This window comes from Bactrocera neohumeralis, chromosome 5, assembly GCF_024586455.1.
Source record: "Bactrocera neohumeralis isolate Rockhampton chromosome 5, APGP_CSIRO_Bneo_wtdbg2-racon-allhic-juicebox.fasta_v2, whole genome shotgun sequence".
In the NCBI taxonomy this organism is placed as follows: Eukaryota; Metazoa; Arthropoda; class Insecta; order Diptera; family Tephritidae; genus Bactrocera; species Bactrocera neohumeralis.
In genome coordinates this window covers 70,745,096-70,766,513 of record NC_065922.1, presented here as the reverse complement: position 1 = coordinate 70,766,513, position 21,418 = coordinate 70,745,096, and the positions used below count along the sequence as shown (strand labels likewise).

The 21,418-nt window shown below is 33.3% G+C and overlaps 1 protein-coding gene across 2 annotated transcripts in view; it reads left to right on the top strand.

The window, feature by feature from the left end:
• Positions 1-21,418, top strand: part of LOC126758433 (DNA N6-methyl adenine demethylase) — a 59,086-nt gene that overhangs the window by 2,296 nt on the left and 35,372 nt on the right. Inside the window, exon 2 of one of the 2 annotated variants that reach the window (XM_050472695.1) lies at positions 12,495-16,869. In XM_050472695.1, coding sequence (XP_050328652.1) covers positions 12,816-16,869 — 4,054 coding nt within the window. In that variant the 5' untranslated portion in view covers positions 12,495-12,815. Of the gene's footprint in view, positions 1-12,494; positions 18,132-21,418 lie in introns of those variants that run through there. The other variant, XM_050472694.1, reaches the window with a different exon arrangement.

The window sequence follows — 21,418 nt, the reverse complement described above, 5'->3', positions numbered from 1 at the left end:
TTGAGATCATTTAGAAGATAATTTTTTTCAAAAAAAACTTCAGCACCTTTTGTCTAACTATTAGCAAAATTATTTTTTCATAAAAATTCAGAATAGCAAAATTATTTCTTTTTTTCTCGAAAGAGAAACTTTTTTTCAATCTTGTGGCAGCAATAAATACAAATTTTAGTTATGGAAAAAATTTTATAAAATTATGTATACTTCAGAAAAATTATTAACTGAAACAAGTAAAAAATCCGTTATAACATTTAGTAAGTTACAGCATTGTAAATAAAAATTTAGCATATTTATTTCATAGCCACACAGAAGTTTTCTTGTCAACTGTTCAAATTGCAGCTGAAAATTTTTTAAGTCTAATAGACAGTAAAAAATTAAAAAAATAATAATGTATATAATATAAAGCTTAATCCTAAACCTAGAAGCAGGACAAATTTCAGCGCAAAAACTCAAAATGTTTCATTATAAAGTTCAAAGCTAGTAAATTTCAGATGAAATACCATTTAAAAATCAAATTGATTGCGGCGAAAAAATAAATATAATTATAAATAGTAAAAAATAAAATATGTTCGAAAATTTGAGCGAAATTAGGTCTGCAAAATTTCAGCACCATAACTCTAAAAGTTTTAACATATTCTTCACTGAGAGGAGTATAATTTTCATTTAATAGATAACCGATAGTGTAACTGCAAATAATATAATAGGTTAGCTGATACCTTTGCCAAATTTAAGCAGCATCACGCAGAAATGTTCAATATATTCTTTAACGAGAGAGAATTTCAGTTTAACTTTCATTTAATAGATAACCGATAGTTTAACTGCAAGTAATATAATAGGTTAGCTGATAGTGATTCCAAATTTCAGCAGCATCACTCAGAAATGTTCAATATATTTTGCGAGTCTTAGTAAAAGTTCTCTTGAAATATAGTTTAGAATGCAGCAAAAATATATATAATTCTGTGAAAAAATTACTATAATTAAATTGATATACTATATCGTCACCTAAAATGCAAAACAATGGATCATCAAAAAATCAAAAATGAATTTTTTATTGCTTACGATTCACTTTACCTTTATATACATACATATGTATATGCATAATGCATAAAATTCTAAGCTTTCGATATCAGATATAACCAATATATAACCCATATATAACCAATATATAAGGATTTTATAACCAAAAGTCAAAATTTTGTTTCAAAATGAGTTTTCTATTATTCTATTCTTTCTATTTTAAGCTTTCGATATCAGATATAACCAATATATAATCAATATATAAGGATTTTATAACCAAAAGTCAAAATTTTGTTTCAAAATGAGTGGTTTCAATTATTCTATTCTATCAATTCTAAGCTTTCGATATCAGATATAACCAATATATAACCACTATATAAGCACTTTATAATCAAAACTCAAAATTTCGTTTCAATATGAATGGTTTCTATTACATAACCATTTTAAAACCAAAATTCAAAATTTTGATTCAATTGTAGTGGTCTCTATTTTATCATTTCTTCTTCGCCTGAAAACTTATAAAAGTGATGTTACGTTTTTTTGCATTTTAGGTGACAATATATAGTCTCAAAAGTACCATATTTCAGCAAGTTGTTTCAAAAACCTCAGTATATTCTTCATCAAAATGAAAAGTTATTGAAATATTATTTTCAGTATCTAAAAAAGAAATTTAAAAAAAATGTGAAGTTTGAGAATTTCAGAAAAACTTTTGTCAAAAATAAGCGCCAATATTGTTTGAAAATATATTACGAAATTACTGCAAGCTTGTGTGAAAAATATATCAGCGTATTACTTGTGACCAAGTGTACCAAATTTCAGCGCCATAACTCAAAATATTTCATATTTTCCACATTTTTCAGTAGAAAGTTCGTGAAAAGCACAATACAAAATATTCCAAGCGTGATAATTTGAAAAAAAGTTTTTGTACTCAATAAGCCTAAATATAGGTTTCAAAATATATGCAAAACTTCAGTGTCATAACTCAAAATTTTCGAAAAAAAAATTTCTGAAAGAAAATTTTCAGAAAAATTAAAAAAACAATAAAAATAAATCTGAAAAAAAAATAAACAAGTTTTTAATATTTTATTTTCAATTCATCACAAAAATATTTCAGGTTTTTTGTTATTCCCAAAACTCAATAACCAGTATAGTGATACATTCTCACACAAGTGTACTAAATTTCAGCACCATAACTCATTTTTTTAGCATTTTCTTAATTTTCAAGTAGAAAGTTTTTGAAATATTCTTATAAGCTAATTATTTTTATTTTCTTCTAAATAAAAAATATTTCAATTGTGAAAATGTCATAAAAAAATACTTTCATATATGTACATATAAGTCGCAATTTTATATAAAAAAATGTTGTGAAAAAATGCAAAAACTTAAAAAGGAATTCTACGCAAAAAAAAAAGCTTGAAACAGCCCGGTGTTGAACCGACCGGGGTTACCGCTATACCTCTGCACTATGTATATACCAAGTCCTTCACAATTAAGCTTAACGTCTCTTGGCATTTTATTTTTAATAAATATTACTTTTTAATGGTTAAAAATTGTATTCAAATTATATCGTTAAGATTTTGGGTATTAGAGAAATTATCGCGAATTTTCATTGCTATAATGCATATGCATCATAAAAAATTCGCTACATCATTAAATGATTCTAAGGAAGTATTGAATGCAAATACAATCAACTACTTTTTTTACAAAAAATTTTAATGAAAAGCACACTATAATATAAACAAATTTAATCAGTTCGAAATCTTCTCAAAGATCTACTGGAGCATATTACAGCTTCCATTGTTTATAATAACTCTCTACAGCACCCTACTCTACTTACACAGATTAATCAGCCTAATTGCAATGCATCAATGCTTTTTTGCTTTCGAAAAAGAGGGTTGCATAGCCGCTCGCACCGCATTAACAGCCCCCTTGTAGAACACCACGGCAGTATTGCCGCAATCTCAGCAGCTGTAGCTGTTAGTTTTTGCGCGTGCACATAGGCATGTTTAATTAAAAAACAACAATAACAACAGCCGGCTAAGGGGAAATGTTGGCAGCAGCTGCTAATAGCGACGGCATGCATTGGCATAAATTCCGTTGCGCAAACGACGGCTGTGCTTCACGATGTTATGCTTATGTATGGGAATTTGGCGAGAGCGTGAAGAATGGCTGACATTTTTCAAGTAAAAAGGGAACTAAAATTATTTTTTACAAAAAAAAAAATATTTGAAGGATGTAGAAAAATTACGTTGAAAATTTTTATTTTTTCAAAAATATTTTATTAACATTTACAGCGTATGTATAAAAAAAAATTTGGAATATTTTGAAATTATTATGAAAGTTGCCACAAATTAAAAATTAAAATTTAACACAATGTGAATCGGGCTTGTTTGTCCAAGAGCAATTGAATTTTTTTTTAATTTTCTACAAATTGAAATTTGTGTAAAGTATTTTGTTAACAGTTTTAGTAAATAAAAAGAAAAACGGTTCAGAAAATTTTTTAATTTAAGAAAATTGTCAAACATCGGGAGTTACAAAAACAAGAAAATTATGCAAAATGTGACTTGTTGAAGAGTTCCGGGATAGAATTTTTAGAAAATACATTATTCACAATTTTGAGAAGTTTAATAAAAAAATTTCAGAGTTTTTTAAAATTATTAAATTAAAAATAAAAATATTTCAGACTTTTTAAAGCACAAAATAGAAATAAGCCAAATGTGAATTTGGTTTAAGAATTCAAGAAAGTTTCCGAATTGTCAAAAAAATATCTAATTGGAATCTGTTTCAAATTTTTATTAAAAATATTGTAATCATAAAAATAGTTAGGAATTAAAGACGGAAATTTATTAAATCAAAATTAGTTAAATTTTTTTTAAATATTTTATGAAATTAATAATTTGAAAAAAGTGAATTGGTTTTAAAAAACTATAAAAAATATTTCCAACGAGTTTTAAAATTTGTTTAAAATTAACAAAAAAAATTTGGAAAATTAAAAAAAAATTAAAAAATTGTTTTGAAAATTAAAAAAAAAATTTTAAAAAAATTAAATTTTTTTTGTATGTTTGTTCAAAAGTAATTGCCTTTATTTGAAAATTAAAGCAATTTATTAGAAATTAATAATTTGAAAAAAGTGAATTGGTTATAAGAAACTAAAAAAAAATATTTCCAACGAGTTTTAAAATTTGTTTAAAATTAACAAAAAAAATTTGGAAAATTAAAAAAAAATTAAAAAATTATTTTGAAAAATTAGCTAAAAAAATATATTTTTTTCAAAATAATTGAAATAAGTTTTAAAAAACACTCACCATTAATATGTAAAGCTGTAAAGAAAGAAAAAGATTTTTTGCATTAATATACATACATACATACATATGTAATCAAAATTTTTTTTCATAAATTTTGAAATTTTCAAAAAAGATTAAAAAAAAAATTAAAAAAAAAATATTTAAAAAAAAATATTTAAAAAAATATTTAAAAAAATCCGACGCTTTCAAAATAAATACGAAAAATATTTATGGTTTAATAACTATTTTCATGAGCTTAAACACCTTTTATTAACTTTGAAATTTTTTTCACAAAAAAATATAATGTAATTTCTCAACATTCCATCTCCTCTAAATTAGATTAGCTCAATCTGACTTTTTTCTGTACCAGCCAGACCAAATTTTTACTATTTCCCACTACCTCTCTGTAACTTTCTAGGTTTTTAGGTTAGGTTTGACGAAAAGCAATCTTCTATATTTCAAAGTTTTGCTAGGTTTGATTTGACAACTGCCAGCCTTACAAATGTGTCCATCAGCATTTTTACATGATTTCAATTGATTTATGCCAAGGCCAGAACTTGTGCGACTGCGAGTTGCTTGTGCCATATTGAGATTGAAATATCTCGCCAGACACGCCTTTAAAGAACCCAGAGAAGTGGCTGGGAATAGTATCAACCGGCTTAATAAAATTGCAGTGAGCTCAAAAGCCTCAACGATTTATAAGGATGTGGTGATTCACATTTAGGCGTTTGGAGCATGAATATCTTCAAGTGCAAGTGAGATCCAGCGACTTTGAATCAACACTACGATCTCACCTCACCTAAGCTAATTTGTATATGATTCTGCATGAAAAGAAGACAATGTCTGGATATATAATTTAGTTAAAAAAATGTGTTCTCATATAGTGAATACTCATAAACACCAAAACAGGCCGCTTGCCCCAGAATCTTCTTTGAAAGTCAAATATATGTATATGCATAAATTTTTTTTACAAATAACTGAAAAGGTAGTTTGAGACATATTAATCTTATTTTGAAGCAATAAAAATTGTATAAAAGTAGCACTTGGGTAGTGCTTGGGAGTAAATTTAAAACTAGACAAGCCAAGTGGAGTTTGTAAAACCCGTTAGAGATGATTGTTGTTAGTTGAGAGGGAAGTTAAGTAGGTAGGTTAGGCCAGCTCTCTAATTTCATAAACAGAATACATTCCTAGTGTGGCTTTCATCAGGCTATCAAATGGTCATCCCAAGGCTATCAAGACGCCATCCTAGTTATGGTTTCAATCGCTCCCTCAAGAGCTCTTGTAATAAGGTGTTTCTTTTCTACCGCTTATGTGATATTCTTATAATTTTCATGAATCATGACGTGAGAGATACATTTGGAGTTACAAAATTTTAAAATATTTTTGGAAGAGTCGAGAAGATTTTCTTTTTTTTTTTTTTGCAATTTTAGCAACTTTTATCTCTCCTTTCAAGTCATAAGTACTTAAAGTCCACAATAATTAGCACCGCATCAACACAAATCCATTCAAAAACCTTACATTATCTTAAGTTATGTTACGTTAACGTTAATGTGAAATATTAAAAATACCTTAAAATTGTTGTTGCTTTTTGACTTAAGCATAATTTATGCGCGTACTTAAGCGTGTATTTCATTTAAGCTGCGCAAAAAATATTCGAGGATCATGTTTGCAAAGATCAGCTACTAATTACAGCTGTAAATGCAAATATATACAAGTGTGTGTGTATATGTATATGTGTGTGTGCAACTGATTATTTGCAACAAATCAATTGCAATTAAGCCGAGCACATGCAAGATGCGCATTAAAAACGGCGCTTTATGATACAAAAGTGGCGGCATAAAAGCATGTAAATGTGTGTGTGAGTGTATGTATGTACATATGTATCTATGTGCACATGCAAGTGTGGGAAGATCATTTTGCCGAAAAAACGCATTAAGCGCTTAAGTGTGTTTTCGAATATATTTTTGAGCATATCTTATGCATTTACATATACATATATATGCATATGTATGTATGTATGGCATGTGCATATATGCTTGTAGGTATGTGTAAGTGTGTATATTTTTCGCGAGAAGTCGAAATGTTTAATGGGTACGTGCCACAAAAGGTAATTAATGGAACAGGCAAACGTAAAAAATGGCATAAATAAAAATTATAACAACAATAACAACCATGTTGGAAACATTTGTGCAGAGATTTTACGAGCTAAGCGCACAGCATACATACGCGTATACATACATATGTGCATGTTAAAACTTAAGTACATAATAAATAAGTGCGGGAACTGCTTGAAGCAAAGGTGGAATACAAAAACAACACACATATGAAATAAAAAATTCAAATTTCGAAATTAATTAAAATAATTTGAAAAACGAAAATTTTAAATTTCAAAAATAAATAAATTTCTAATAAATAAATTAAAAAAATTATAAACTTTTTTTAAATAAAGTATTGAAAAATTAAAACAAAATGTAACTTAAAATTTTTAAGAACTAAAGGCATAAATGTTTAATGAAAAAATTCTATAAACCAAATTAAATTAATTAAAAAAATTTAATTTGAATTTTTTTTAACTTTTTCTTTAATTAAGGATTTAATTAAAAACCAAATTAAATTAATTAAAAAAATTTAATTTGAAATTTTTTTAAAAAAAAATTAATTTAAAAAATTTAATTAAGGATTTAATTAAAAATCAAATTAAATTAATTTAAAAAATTTAATTTATTTTTCTTTAATTAAAACTTTAAAAATTTAGAAAAGTGCAAAAAATTAAGTTAAATTTTTTGTATGAATTAATTTAATTAAATTTTTAATTAAAGAAAAGGGCAAAAATAATAAAATATTTTTAATTAATTAAATTAAATTTTTAAATTTTTTTTGATTAAAATTTTTAATTTTCATTTATTTTCATATTTTTGAAATCCCAATTTTTTTATTTTCTTAAATTTTTTTAAAATTAATTTCAAAATAGAATAATTAAAAATATAAAAAATTTGAAAATTGAAATTTAATAAAAGATAATAATATAAATAACTAAGTTTAATTTGAAATAAAAAATAAAATTTTAGGAAGTAAGAATATTAATAAAGTTTTCAACAACAAAACAAAGTTTTAAATAAAAATTCTGAAAGGAAAATTTTTGAAAATTATTCTTTTAATTAATTGTTTTTATAAAAACAAAAGTTGTAATTATTTACAACAATATTTCAAAATTATTATTTTCACAGTTTTGAAATTCCTATTTTCCTTTCTCACAATTTTTTTAATTAAATTTTTTAATTTCAAAATGGAATAATTAAAAATATAAAAATTTTTAAAATTGAAATTTAATAAAACATAATAAAAAAATAACTAATTTAAAGGTTTAATTTGAAATAAAAAAAGTTTTTAGGAAGTAAGAATATTAATAAAGTTTTCAACAACAAAAAAAGTTTTATATAAAAATTCTGTAAGGACAATTTTCGAAAATTATTATTTTAAATAATTTTTTTATAAAAGCAAAAGTTGCAATTATTTACATCAAAATTTCAAAAAGTTTAATATTTATTTTTTAAATTCAATATAAAATAATTAAAAACTTAAATTTCGAAAATGAAATTTTTAAATAAAAACAAATAAATTTAAAATATAAATTTTAAATATAAAAAGCATTATATAAAAAAACAATAAACATCAAAATTTAAAAAATAAAAAAATTAATTTAATTTAAAAATTTAAAGTTTTAAATAATTTTTTTCTATGCCAGGAATATATATAATTTAATTGTACATACAAACATAAAACATTGAAAAAACTAAACATAAAAATTAAAATTTCAATTGAAAAAAAAATTGATTCGTTTAAAAAATTAAAAATTTAATTTTAAAAATTTTAAATTATTTATTTTTTCAAATTATGTACAAATTTTATTTAATTTAAAAAATTTGAATTTAAAAGTTTTTCAAATTTCAAAATATGTAAAAAATTATTTAAAATTACGAACATAAAAAGTAAGTTTAATTTAAGAAAATTACAAACTTAAATTAATATTTTTTTTATATATTAAATTACAAACTTAAAATAATTTTTTTAATTATATTTAATAATAATTAAATATATAAATTTCGGGAAAAAATAATTAAAAGTAAAAAAAATTCATATATATATAAAATTAATTTAAAATTAAGCATGATTAAAAATTATAATTAAATTTGAAAAAAAAAAAAACAAAAAATATTAAAAATTAGCAAATTAATTACGAACTTTTGTCAGAAAGTTTCAAGAGTCCTTTAACATTTAAACGAACAAAGAAATGTATATTCAAACAATAAGATAACTTTCGTAAAAATTTCTCTGAAAACAAGAAAATTGTTTTGTAGGCGGCGAGGCAAAGCTGTCATTTTTCAAAAACTCTCGCATAAATATTGTTAAACTGTAAGCGCAATGCATTTTTAGAAGCTGCGCTAAGTGTGTTTCTGCATTAAAATTTCGCTAACGCTCACCTTTACACGAGGAAAAAGGTGAAAAGCATAAACTCACAAACACAATGACCTAGAAATAGCAAACCAAGTACGCGAGATAACTGTAAATTATTGTATTATAATATTGATGGTTGCAACAAGTAGGCGTTGCAAGGCTCAAGGATAACGCTGCTCTTCCGTTTTTGTGCGCGAACGCGGCTATTGTTCCTTTGTATGTGTCGCAGCGTTGGTGCCGCCTACCTGCGCGCAGCGCACCGCGCTAAAGATTCGCCAAAGCGTTGGTCAACTTCCGCAAGTGATTACAATTTTTCGCAATTAGTGGAGATGCCACTTCATTGTAATATACATACATAATTAATAGCGCAGTTCCAGGTAAAAAGTAATTAAGGATGCGCGGCGCAGCGCGCTACGCGCAGAGAATGTGTGTATGTGCCGCGCATTGCTGTTTACTGGAAGCGCAAGATTATATGTTTGTGTCTATATACGTATGTATGTATGAGCGCTGAGTATAGCCCAAGTGAATAGATTGTGAGCGCAAAATATATATACATAGATATGCATGAAAAATGTGTGTGTTTGAGTGAGTATATGCGCAAGCGCTCATATTGCTTGAAATGCAAGTGTTACTTTAAATTCTTTGCTTTGCATTTTGTAAGCATTTATTCAAAGTAATAGCTATATATGACATTTTTGCTACTTTCGGCAGTAAGTTTGCGCCAATGCGCGCGGCTTAGCATACATCTGGTAGATACATATATCTACAAAAACGCGCAGCACGTTGCAAGTAGCGCAAGGAGCCGCACTACAAATATACATACACATACTTGCGCGCTACGTATGTATATGCAGCCATTTTGCTAAAGGTATGCAGCGCGCTGCCAAAGTAGACGCCGGTACTGTCAGCGCTGCTGTATCTGCTGCGCGTTGTTGTTATTTTTGTGTGCTGAGCGCGCACGCGCAACATAACTATGCCGCAGCGACGTGTAGTTACTTGCGCATTGCTTTCGATGCGAAGGATGATCGGCGCACACGAACACACACATATATATACATGCATACATACATACACAGTGCGCCGAACACACGAGCGCGCATAAGCAGGACAACGACAGCCAAAACGAGACAAACACATACAAATCTACGTAGCTACAGCTGTAGAATATGCTGTAGCGCGCTCTGTAGCTGCGCCGCTGTTGTACTCATATGTTGTTGTGTTTTTGTCGCAGCAGTGCTACAACAGAAGTAATATCATAGCCGAAATTTCGGCATACCACCGCAGAACGACAGTAACGATCGTGCCGTGTAGTTAACTACCTAAGCATCTTATAAACGTAGATAGTCCTTGTAGCGACAAAAAAATTCCGAAATCAACAACTGATAACAGAAAGCGACAAATATTTCGTTGAAGGTGCGCCAAATCACAGTGTGTTTGAAACAGTTCATGATAAGTGCTTGAAGACAACAGGTGAGCAGCACCGTTCTCCAGTGTTAGCAAAAAAGTTGCATAAAAGCTCAAAAGCTTGAAAATAAAAGCTCAGTCTTGTGCGAAAGTGCTAAGTGAAAGGAACACGTGATTATTGATTATTTTAAATAATATAATAAACTGCTTTTTACAAAAATATTAAATTATTTAATATTAAAAATAATAAATTATATTGAATTTAAATTATATTATATCAAAACTCAGTGCTAGTGTTTTAAAAAACGTGTCAAAAAGTTAAAACACTCGAAAGAAATTGTGATATAATCGAACTACTGAAACGGTGATGATAAAAACAAACGTACGAAAACTCACTTAGTGATATTAAAAGTGTCTCAGGAGCTTAAATTAGCAGTATCAGGTCTTGGCTTCAAAAAATGTAAGTTTTATCTCTAAAAATAAGCAAATTCCGGAAAGATCTTTTCTAAAAATGTTCAAACTCTCAAAAGATCATAATCTTTTACACAAAAAATTCACTAATCTTCATTAAAAAGGCGAAAAAATGTCAAAAGCTTCGGAAAACTAAAAAGCTTTCGAAAAGCTCTTTGGGCGTTGCAAGAACTGGGCGGTTTTCTGTATAGAAAATCAATAATATAATATTTATTGAAGATTTTGCTAGAGTCTTTATTGAAGAAAATACTAGAAACTGCTTAGGAAGCCCTGAATATTAGGAGGGAAACGAAAACAGTTTGTGGTGGGCTTGTGGCAGATTAAAAAACATATTTTTGGCAGCATAGTGATAGTAAAAAAGACATAGACATAGATTTGAGGTTAGATTAGTTTTAAACTACTGCTCAAAGAAAACGAAAGTAGGGATAATAGCATAGCATAGGGAGCATATAAACTGTAGACAGTTGAGGGAGAAGAGTTGAGAATTTCTAAGCAAATAATATTTTGAAACTTGGAAAAAAGAAGAAACATTGATCAAGGGAGTTCTCCACGCTATTTTGAGGTTAGTTTAACATAAATGTGCTGCTTGACTAGTGAAAATAGAAAAAATAAGGAATAAAAACTGTTGAGAGTGGAAATAACTTAAGTTCAAAAAATTGTCTTTTTAGAAGAAATATTAATTTTTAGAAAACACATTTCTAATACTTATTTGAAGGTTAGAGTAGTTCAAGTGAAAGGTTCAAATAACGAAAATTCAAATCAAAACACAGAAAGCATAAAAATCTGTTGAGAGTAGAATAGAGATAGAACAAGTGCATTAAAACCGCACAAAAATTCAAGAAACATTACTTTATTTCGAGGTTAGTTTAGTTCCAAAGTACTGCTCAAAGCAAGCAATACAAGGCGAGCGAAAGAGAGAGAAAATATATTATGAGAGTAGAGAGTGATCAAATATATTATGAGAGTTGAGAGTGAGTAAATAAGTGCACTCAAACTATTGTATTACATAAGGAAGAGCGCCAAAGCGGAGAGTATGCGGCAAGCGTAGGTTACTAGCATGTTTAGTTCAAGCATTTAAAGCAGTCAGCAAGCAAAGTCAGAGCAGTAACGGTACATGTAACGCAAGGATATTATAATATATTTTGAGGTTAAGGTAAGATTTTGATGGACGTAAATATTGGAATAGTCGGAGGTGGATTTACAATAGTCTTTGAGGAGGAGAGCTCCGCGAAAAGTTTCTAAAGTTTAGTAGGAAAGAAAAGAAGAAGTAAATAAGGGGTGTAGAAATGGGGACTTGATATTGAGAAGGTTATAGAAATTTGTTGTAAATTGTAAAAGCGCGAAGCCATACGAATTAATTGTTAGAGGGTTTTTAGTAGAGAAGGACTCTGAAAAGTTTTAACAAATTTAGTAGGAAAGTTCCACAACTCTAGATGGAGCTTAGGGCGTAAGAAGGGGAAGCTTATGAACAAATATTGGGTGTAATAACTAAAGCTGCTTTTTGAGGAGGTTTTGGAATTTGGTGGCATTTTGCAAAGTCACAAAATCATACGAAAACTCAACGTAGTTGCTTTACAAGCCGACAAGCGTCTTCCAGGCGCCAAACCGTTCATACTCACTCTTGTTGTTGTTATATAATATATATTGTACATTATTAATTACACAGAACGTCTTTGTCGTTCTTGTATATGAACTCAGCGCTATGTAAATGAAGTCGAAAAGTTGTAGCGCCGCGCCTGCGCAGTTTCCTTTACATCTTTTCGTATCTGCAGAGTCATTTCTTTGCCACTTTGCTTTCTTTATGTCGAAAAACACTTAGTCATCAGTGCAAATTTTTAACCTCACACATTTTTTTCGTCTTTACAGTTCTTCGAAAATCAGCAACGAGCTCCGAATGCGCAGCGAGTCAGCAACACGCGACGAACGATTGTAAAAATCGAAATAAAAAACACACACGCATACAGACAGTGTCAAACGCAGCGACGCAGCACAGGCATTAATACACAGTTTGTTGCAGACACGCAATGTGCTAGAGTGCTAGCCAGCTAAGCGCTAAGAGACAGTTGCGATTTTACGCAAATCAAGCAACGCGCCACACATTTCGCAGCCAACAAGTAAAGTTATACTTTATAGCACCTTTCAAGCGAACAGTAATCTTAACAACAACACGCACAACATATGTAGTTGATGGCCTCAATTGAAACAGAGATGCCGCCGATGCATGCGGCTGAGACCGGTGGCGTGGCCGGTGGCGGTGTAGCCGACAATGGCAGCAATAACAGCAACGGCAACGCTAATGGCGGCAACAATGCCGCAGCAGTCGTCTCTAGCGGACCACATTCGAACGGTAGCGGTGTCGGCGATGCCGGACAACCGGGCACGAATAGCAATAATAATACGATCAGCGCGGCTGCAGACTCCAGCGATAACCAGCCGGGCACACCGCAGCCACCCACTAATGGCCAATTAATTGCCAACAACGAACAGCAACAACAACAGTTGGGTCACAATCCCTACGCCATGTACAGTTCGGTGGCGACCACAACGAATGGCAACGTCGGCTTGCCACATATGTACGGTAGCAGCATTTACGCTACAGCTGGCAGCCAACCAGATATGCAGCAGCAGCAGCAACAGCAACCACCATATCCCAGCTATCTGAACTCATTCGAGCAGTTCTACCAACAGCAGCAGCAGCAGCAACAACAACAGCAACATCAAGCGGGGGCTGCCATGGATTATGGACTGATGTATGGCGCTGGTGGCAACAGCAATGGCAGCAGCGACTACAAGTCCAACCAGTCGGCAGTTAGCAATGTGCGCTATCACCCCTACCTCAACAACCCGACTTCATGCAGCACCGGTGACGGCAACAATCGCAACGGCACGCCGGAAAATAATACTAACGGCGGCACGTTACCGCTGCCACAAAGCAGCACCGCCGTGTCGACCACCACCAATTCGCTGAGCCCACGCTTAGTCAGCTCCAGCAGTCCAACATCGACTTCGACACACATGCAGTTAAGCGGTAGCTCTACAACCGGTTCGCCGGGCGGCAACTGCAAACTACAATGCAAGAAATGTGGACTCATGTGCGCCAGCGACAATGAGCTGCAAGAGCATATTACCAATGTGCATGGCGCCTCGCCATATGGCAGCAGCGGCTACTCCAGCTCGCCGTACATAAAGGAGGAACTCTCTTCGGGCTCGCAACAGCAGTCCACAGCCACACAGGGCGGCAATCCGGGTGAGCTACTAGATTTGGATTCACAAAAGATGGTTTATCCGCCCGCACCGGGCAGCATACAATCACTGCTACATCATCCACACCAAATGCATGAGCCAGCAGGTGGCAGCGATCCACTGCACTCCATGCACAGCATGCAACAACGCGCTCTACCCGGTTGGGAGCAACCACAGCCGCCAAATAATGGCATGCAGGAGGGTATGCCAGCCTACATGCAGCAACAGTCCACACAACCGCAGCCAGGCCAACAGCAGACTGACTTGAGCGGCAAGCCACCGCATGCGAATCAATCGCCGTATTACTCGCCCAAACAGTCGCCTTATCATGTGCCAGGCAGCATGCCGAACGGCGCAACTGGCATGTCTATAAAACAAGAATATGGCTTGATCAAAACTGAGTACCCCGACTCACAGAATTATGTGGATAAGTCTTTCGATCCCACTGTAACCGCTGATATATGTCAACAACCCCCGCCCTCCGTACAACAACAGCAAATGATGCCGGTTTCCTCAAGCCCAGCTGAGTTTCCTACGACCACAACTGGGCCACAGGATCCGCAACAGCAGTATCGTGGCTTTGAGCCACCCTCTTCGTCATCCGTTAATCCAGTCAGTTTGCCTACTAAGGCCGCCACTTGGAAGTCGAATGAGGCACGTCGGCCGAAGACATACAACTGTACCGCTTGCAACAAGTGGTTCACTAGCTCGGGACACCTGAAGCGTCATTACAATACCACCTTGCACAAGAACGCAGTCAAGTCTAGCGGTCAGCCAGATCCAGCAACGCTGCCAATATCTGCGCACCATCATCCGACACGTGATCCAACCACAACAACTAAGTCACACAGCCGGCGTAATAACGCTAGTGCCGCTGCAGCAGCAGCAGCTGCCGCCGCCGCCGCCGCACAACAACAGCAACCACCAGCACCGGTGCAGCCACCCGAACCGCCTAGAAATTCGCCGGACTTTGCACAGGGTGCGGGTATGGGCATGTCGCAGTACTCCGCTTCACCATCGCCGACACAACAAATGCAGATGAACGGTGTACCGTATGGCGCCAACCCAGGCGGCTATCAGCCACAACAACAGCAATCGCAATACTTAAATCAAGTGCAGTCATCGACGAATAGTCATTCGCCCAGCCATATAAATGTGCCGGGTATCTCGCCAAACAACTCACAAACCGTCTTGAACGGTCACCCAAACGGGTTAGCAGGTCCCTCCGCCCCAGTAACACCACAACCAATGCCGTCCTCCCACACGAGGGGCCTGCTGAACAAAACAACAACCACTACCACAAAGAGCGAACCCTTGGAGGACAACTACCCGCACAACAGCAACAGCAACAACAGCACAATGCACATTCGCTCGCCACAGCAGGAAACGGAATCGGACACGGATCCGGAGTTGGACAACACGCTGTCGTCGGAGGAGCGGGATCGCTCCCAAATGGACATGGAAATGCTGCAGCAGCAGCAACAGCTACAACTGGAAGAGGAGGCAGCAGCAACAGCAGCAGTGGCAGCGGAACAGGCACAGGAGGCCGAGGTACAGTTACAACGCCACCGTCAGGCACAGGCGGATCTGGAGCAGGGGGAGGAATTGCAGGTTTTCCACCATCAGCTGTTGGAGGAATTGGAGGGGCCGCAACGGCATTATCACAACACAACGCCCACGCTCAATCCGGCGTCGGAGCACAGCATGCGACCGCTATCGCCCCTTATTACCTCCCACCAGCACTACCACCAGGAGCAGCTGCAGCGTCCGCCGGGAATGGTGGACAACATTTTCTCTCCCATGCAGCCGCCAGCGGCAGTCACTATGCCAGCCAATATAATGGATCCCCAATACAACATCCTACCTTTGGGTATCAACACGCCGCCGCTGCTCAGCAGCAGTATGCAGCTGCTGCCGCCGCAGCAGCCCATCACCAGCACCAGCACAGCTACTATGGTCAATATGGGCAGCATCCATATGCTGCACAGCCGCCACCACACCCAGCAAGCGGAGCCGGAACAGCCGGAGCGGCTGGTGTTACCATCCATGCGCAGTATGCTGCTCAACAATACCAGCATACAGTCGCCGGTGGACCACATCAATTCCATCACGCCGCAGCTGCTGCCGCCCATCACCACCACCACACAGCAGCTGCTGCCGCCGCTGCAGCAGCAGCCGCAGCTGCACACCACCAACACCATTCCATCATTCCAGCAGCTGCAGCAGGAGTCGGAGCTGGCGCCGCTGGAGCCCACAATGACTTATCACACTACTATTGGTAATGAGACGGCAATGTCTAGCGAAGATGGAGAAGTGATTACCATTAACAGCAGTAATAGCAGTAACGAAAGTAACGACTACATACACTTGTCCACAATGGATCCGTACAACGGAATGCAACCACAGCAGATGATCACCGCTGACGGGCAATTACTACAGTTTATGCCCTCTTCACTCATGGGTCAGCCGTTCTTTGCATTGCCTCCGCATACCACTTTACGTGAGTCATATCCACGTTCACCGCAAGAGGGCGACTTGCCGCCGGCTCATACGATTTTAGGCAATGGTGTGAACATGCAAGAGCACCTGTACCTACAAGAGCCATCGCAGACAATGGACAGCGGTGCAGTTGCACCGTATTCACCAAAAACTGAACTGGCCAGCCCGGACACGACCAGTAAAAGCGATATTAATACAACCGTTACAAACCAAAATGATGAAAGCGACAGCTCTACCGCTGGCAACAATACCAATATAATCGACACAACCACCGAGAACACCACCGCGAACGGCCGAAAAAACGCCACCAAAAAAGTTGCGAAACCACGTAGACCAACTAAGCGTCAAAGCGCATCAAAACGGAAGATTTCGCCCTCCCAATGCACCACTACGCCCCGCTCCATCACGTTACCGAATGGTCGTGTCAAATGTCTGGAATGCGATAAGGAGTTCTCCAAAAACTGTTACCTCACTCAACACAACAAGAGCTTCCACTCCGGTGAGTACCCATACCGTTGTGTTACCTGCGGTAAGCGCTTTGCTGAACCGGAGGTTCATCGTGTGCATAACTCACGACATCAAGCCACCGATAAGCCACACAAATGTGATCAATGCCCGAAACAATTTCACCACAAGACCGACTTACGTCGGCACATTGAAGCCATACACACGGGCATGAAACAGCATGTCTGTCCATTGTGTAATAAGGGCTTCTGTCGTAGAGATCATTTGCGTAAGCATGTTGAGACACATTCGCGTCCCAGAGTAGTCGCCAGACGTGTGCTTAATGCCATAGTTGCAGAGGGCTTATTTGATATGACGGAACTGGAGAAACCATACAGACCATATGAAAATGACACGACTACCGAGACGAAAGACGAAGAACAAGACCAAAATAACACTAGCTCAGGCCAGGACCAGTGCACAGAACCGAAACAACCCAAGGCTAAGAGGCGAAAAAAGAATAGTAATGTTAAGACCGAGCCAGTTGAGATGCCACCACCACTATATACAGCACCAAGAGCGCGTGCAACGTCGACGGCTGTAAGTGGTGAATTAGACGAGAACAGCTACTTAATAAGTTCGACTGACGAGAGTTACATAGATGAAGATAGTTTGATTATCGAAGATCACGAGTTAGAAGATGAAAATAATTATATAATTAAGGAGGAACCATATGTAGATGGTATGCCATATGCAGAAGCTATGCCAGAAAAGCAGCTGTCAGCCTTCTTTTGATCAAATGACAGCAGTAATTAGTGGAAAGAAATATTAGAAATACTGAAAAGGCATTGTAGTTGGGTCAGGGTTTTTAGAGCATTTTACAGTAAATAAAGATGAGGTAGAAACGTAACATTCGAGTTATTTGTGTAATAGAATAGAAATAAAAGAGTAGCAGTAAGACCATAAACTATTCAGAGTTTTTGCGGAAGTCTCAGCACTAGTACTTACAGCATTTAGCGGACTCAGCACTTTGCAGCGGCGTTTGCAACGTCTGAGCTGCTAAGTATTAGCTGCGGGTACCAAGTTTGTTATGTTTTAGGATGTTTGTATTACAAGTACACTGCAATACAAATGGTGCTACAATTTCGGTACAACGTAGAGAGTAGAGTGACGGAGACTCGAATAGGAACGTTTGTATTACTGTGTTACTATTCTTCTTTGAAGACGAGCAATCCGGTAAGCTTCACAGCAATAAGATGTTCGAGAAACGCAAGCTTCAGCACGTCTCAGCTGCTAAGACGTTCGAGCAACGCAGGTCTCAGCTGCTGCCAAGACGTTCGAGAAACGCAAGTTTCAGCACGTCTCAGCTGCTGAGCACTAACTTGACGCTCCAGACTCTAATCTTGCAGGTTTAAGAAGCTCCAGAGAGCTACATATAGAAGCTAGAGACCCTGCCAGCGCTTTTAACCACACGGTTCGTAAGTGTGACTGTACCTTCGATTCAAAACCGAGGTTCGAATTTCTGTAGAGCTACTTCACCATATCAGCTATGACTTTTAGTAGCAAACCAGTAAGGTTTCAAGGCTAGTTGAAATAAACTGTGGACCAGACAATAAACCGACCAAAGTAACGTAAGCGTTGTGCCATTACAGCGGTCCGTATACGAAAAACGCGCTATGTTGTGTGTCTTAGCACGTAAAATGCGAGGCGACAGTGCCTTATCGATGTGAAAGTGTTGAATTCGGGAAATTAGCGGCAAGTCCACTAATTAGAGCTGGATAGTTGGGTTTTTTGCGCGTTTTAAGCGCAATAACTGTGAGGTCTTAGGGGTTATGTTGTGCCTAACTTGACTACTGCACGAAGTTGTGCAACTAACGGCGCTGTGCACTGGTTCCGACGCCTAAATCATACGTTTATTTGCGGCCTTAGCTACGAGCCGCTTGCCAAATGCAACCAAAACCACCTCAAAATGCCATATTTACAAGTACATAACTAGATTTGTATGAATTGAATTGAATTTATTATTTTCAACGCAAATACCTCAGCAGCGAAACAATGAAATATACTCAGGGTAGCCAACTAAAAATAGTATTATATAATTTATGTATAAAATGAAAATTATTTGTATTATTTTTTGTTAATTAAAAAACCTCATAATTTTAATTACTTGTAATGCAACGCTCAGAACCAATACATTACCTATTTTTGTATATTGTATTCATTTTTTGTATTTTTTGCATTTACATAGTATTTTTTTATACAAAATTTTAATAATTTTGCAATTGAATTTTTCACATAGAATTTGCATAGCGTAAGTGCACTTACGCCGTTTTTGTAGTAATGCCAAAATTATGTAATGCACAAGTATTTGAATGAAACAATAATGAATATTTGTATTAATTATCCTTAGCTTACGTTTTTTTCTGCATTATAATTAAAAATTAACTTTGCAAGTTTTCGAAAAAGTATTTTTGCAAAGCAGAAGCAGCTGCAGCCATTGCATGGAAGTGAGACGAAACGGCTTTGTCGTTTTAGTATTATAATTTACATAGTATTACTTATTTATAAAAATTGCGGCAAACATACCGAAGTGTATTTGTAATTAGCGCACAGCAACCGCTCATTAATTTAATTTAGTTTTAAATTTTATTTTCAACTAATTTTGTTTATATTTTATTAAACAACATGCAAAAACGAATATATTTTGTAAACAATTGCAAAGGCTGTACTTAATTACAATAAATAAAAAAATACAACATAAAAGAAGAAATATCTTTTTAATAATTTTAAGCAGCGTTTAAGCACTCATTGCCTACAGCGTGCCAATACAGGTTTGCATTTGTGACAGGGTGTGTAAAGATTTCGTTATATGCGAAAATTAAAATTTACCGTTTGTACCTATAAAAATTGTTTACAGCAATCAAAATTTAATTTATTTACTTTAAGCTTTGTTTTCTTAAAACTCACTTGTTAATAAAATTTTTTGTTACAGAATTTTAAATTTCAAAAATTGTCAATAAAATATTTTGATTACCAACGTTTACAGTATTTTAATTTCGAAATAAATTTTAAAGAAAAAATTTGTATTTGTAATTAAATTTAAATTATTAAAATTTTTTATTTATTAAATTTAAATTAATTAAATTTTTTGATTAATTAAATTTAAATTAATTGCTAAATTTTAAATTAATTTTTAAATTATTAAATTTTTTTATTAATTAAATTTAGATTAATTAAAAAATTAATTAAATTTAAATTAATAAAAAAATTTAATTTTTAAATTAAACTAAAATTAATTAAAATAAAATATTTTATGTTTAAATTTAATTTTTTTTCATATCTAACATTTTTTTCTAGTTTCTTCGAATTGCCAAATTATATAAATAAATACAAATAAAAAAAATTAAATAACAGATAAATACAAATAAATTAAACTAATTAACTAACTTCAAATTTTCAAAAAAAAGCAAGATATATTTTTTTGTAATTTTTTCAAAAAAGTCAAACCATTTTTCTTGAAAGAATATTGTCAACAAAAGTTTACCTTTATGTTTTCACAACAACTAAAACTATTTTTTTCTAAATGATTTAAACATATTTTTTTCAAAATGTTAATTTTTTGTTTTACAACTTTTTGAACATATTATTTTATTTATTTTCAGAATATTCATTTTTTCCTTTTTTTAAATTAATTAAACCAATTTTTTTTTAATTATTTAATTTTTTTCAAAATTAATTAAAGTATTTTTTTTTAATTATTTACTTTTTTTCACAGCATTTGGTTTTATTTTTCACAACATAAATCGAAACTAAACTTTTTTTAAAATTAATTTTAATTTTTTTCAGAAAATAAATTTTTTCCATTTTTTTTCAAAATTAATTAAACTATTTTTTTCAAAATTGTTAAATTTTTTTCAAAGCAAATGGTTTTGTTTTTCACAACATAAATCGAATCTAAACTTTTTTTTTTTTCAAATTAATTTTAATTTTTTTTTCAGAAAATAAATTTTTTCCATTTTTTTCAAAATTAATTAAACTAGTTTTTTCAAAATTATTTACTTTTTTACAAAAGCATTTGGTTTTATTTTTCACAACATAAATCGAAACTAAACCTTTTTTAAAATTAATTTTAATTTTTTTCAGAAAATAAATTTTTGTCCATTTTTTTCAAAATTAATTAAACTATTTTTTTCAAAATTATTTAATTTTTTTCAAAGCATTTGGTTTTATTTTTCACAATATAAATCGAAACTAAACTTTTTTTAAAAATATATTTTAATTTTTTTCAGAATATTAATTTTTGTCCATTTTTTTCAAAATTAATTAAACTATTTTTTTTTAAATTATTTAATTTTTTTCAAAGCATTTGGTTTTATTTTTTACAACATAAATGGAAACTAAACTTTTTTAAAATTTATTTTACTTTTTTTCAGAATATAAATATTTTCCAATTTTTTTTATTAAAATGTATATTTTTTAAATAATATTTTTTTTTTCAAAAAATGAAACTAAATTTTTTTGAAAGATATTTCTTAGTTTTTTTTTAATTTTTTTTTTTGTAAAATTAATAAAACTAATATTTTCAAAATTATTTAAATTTTTTC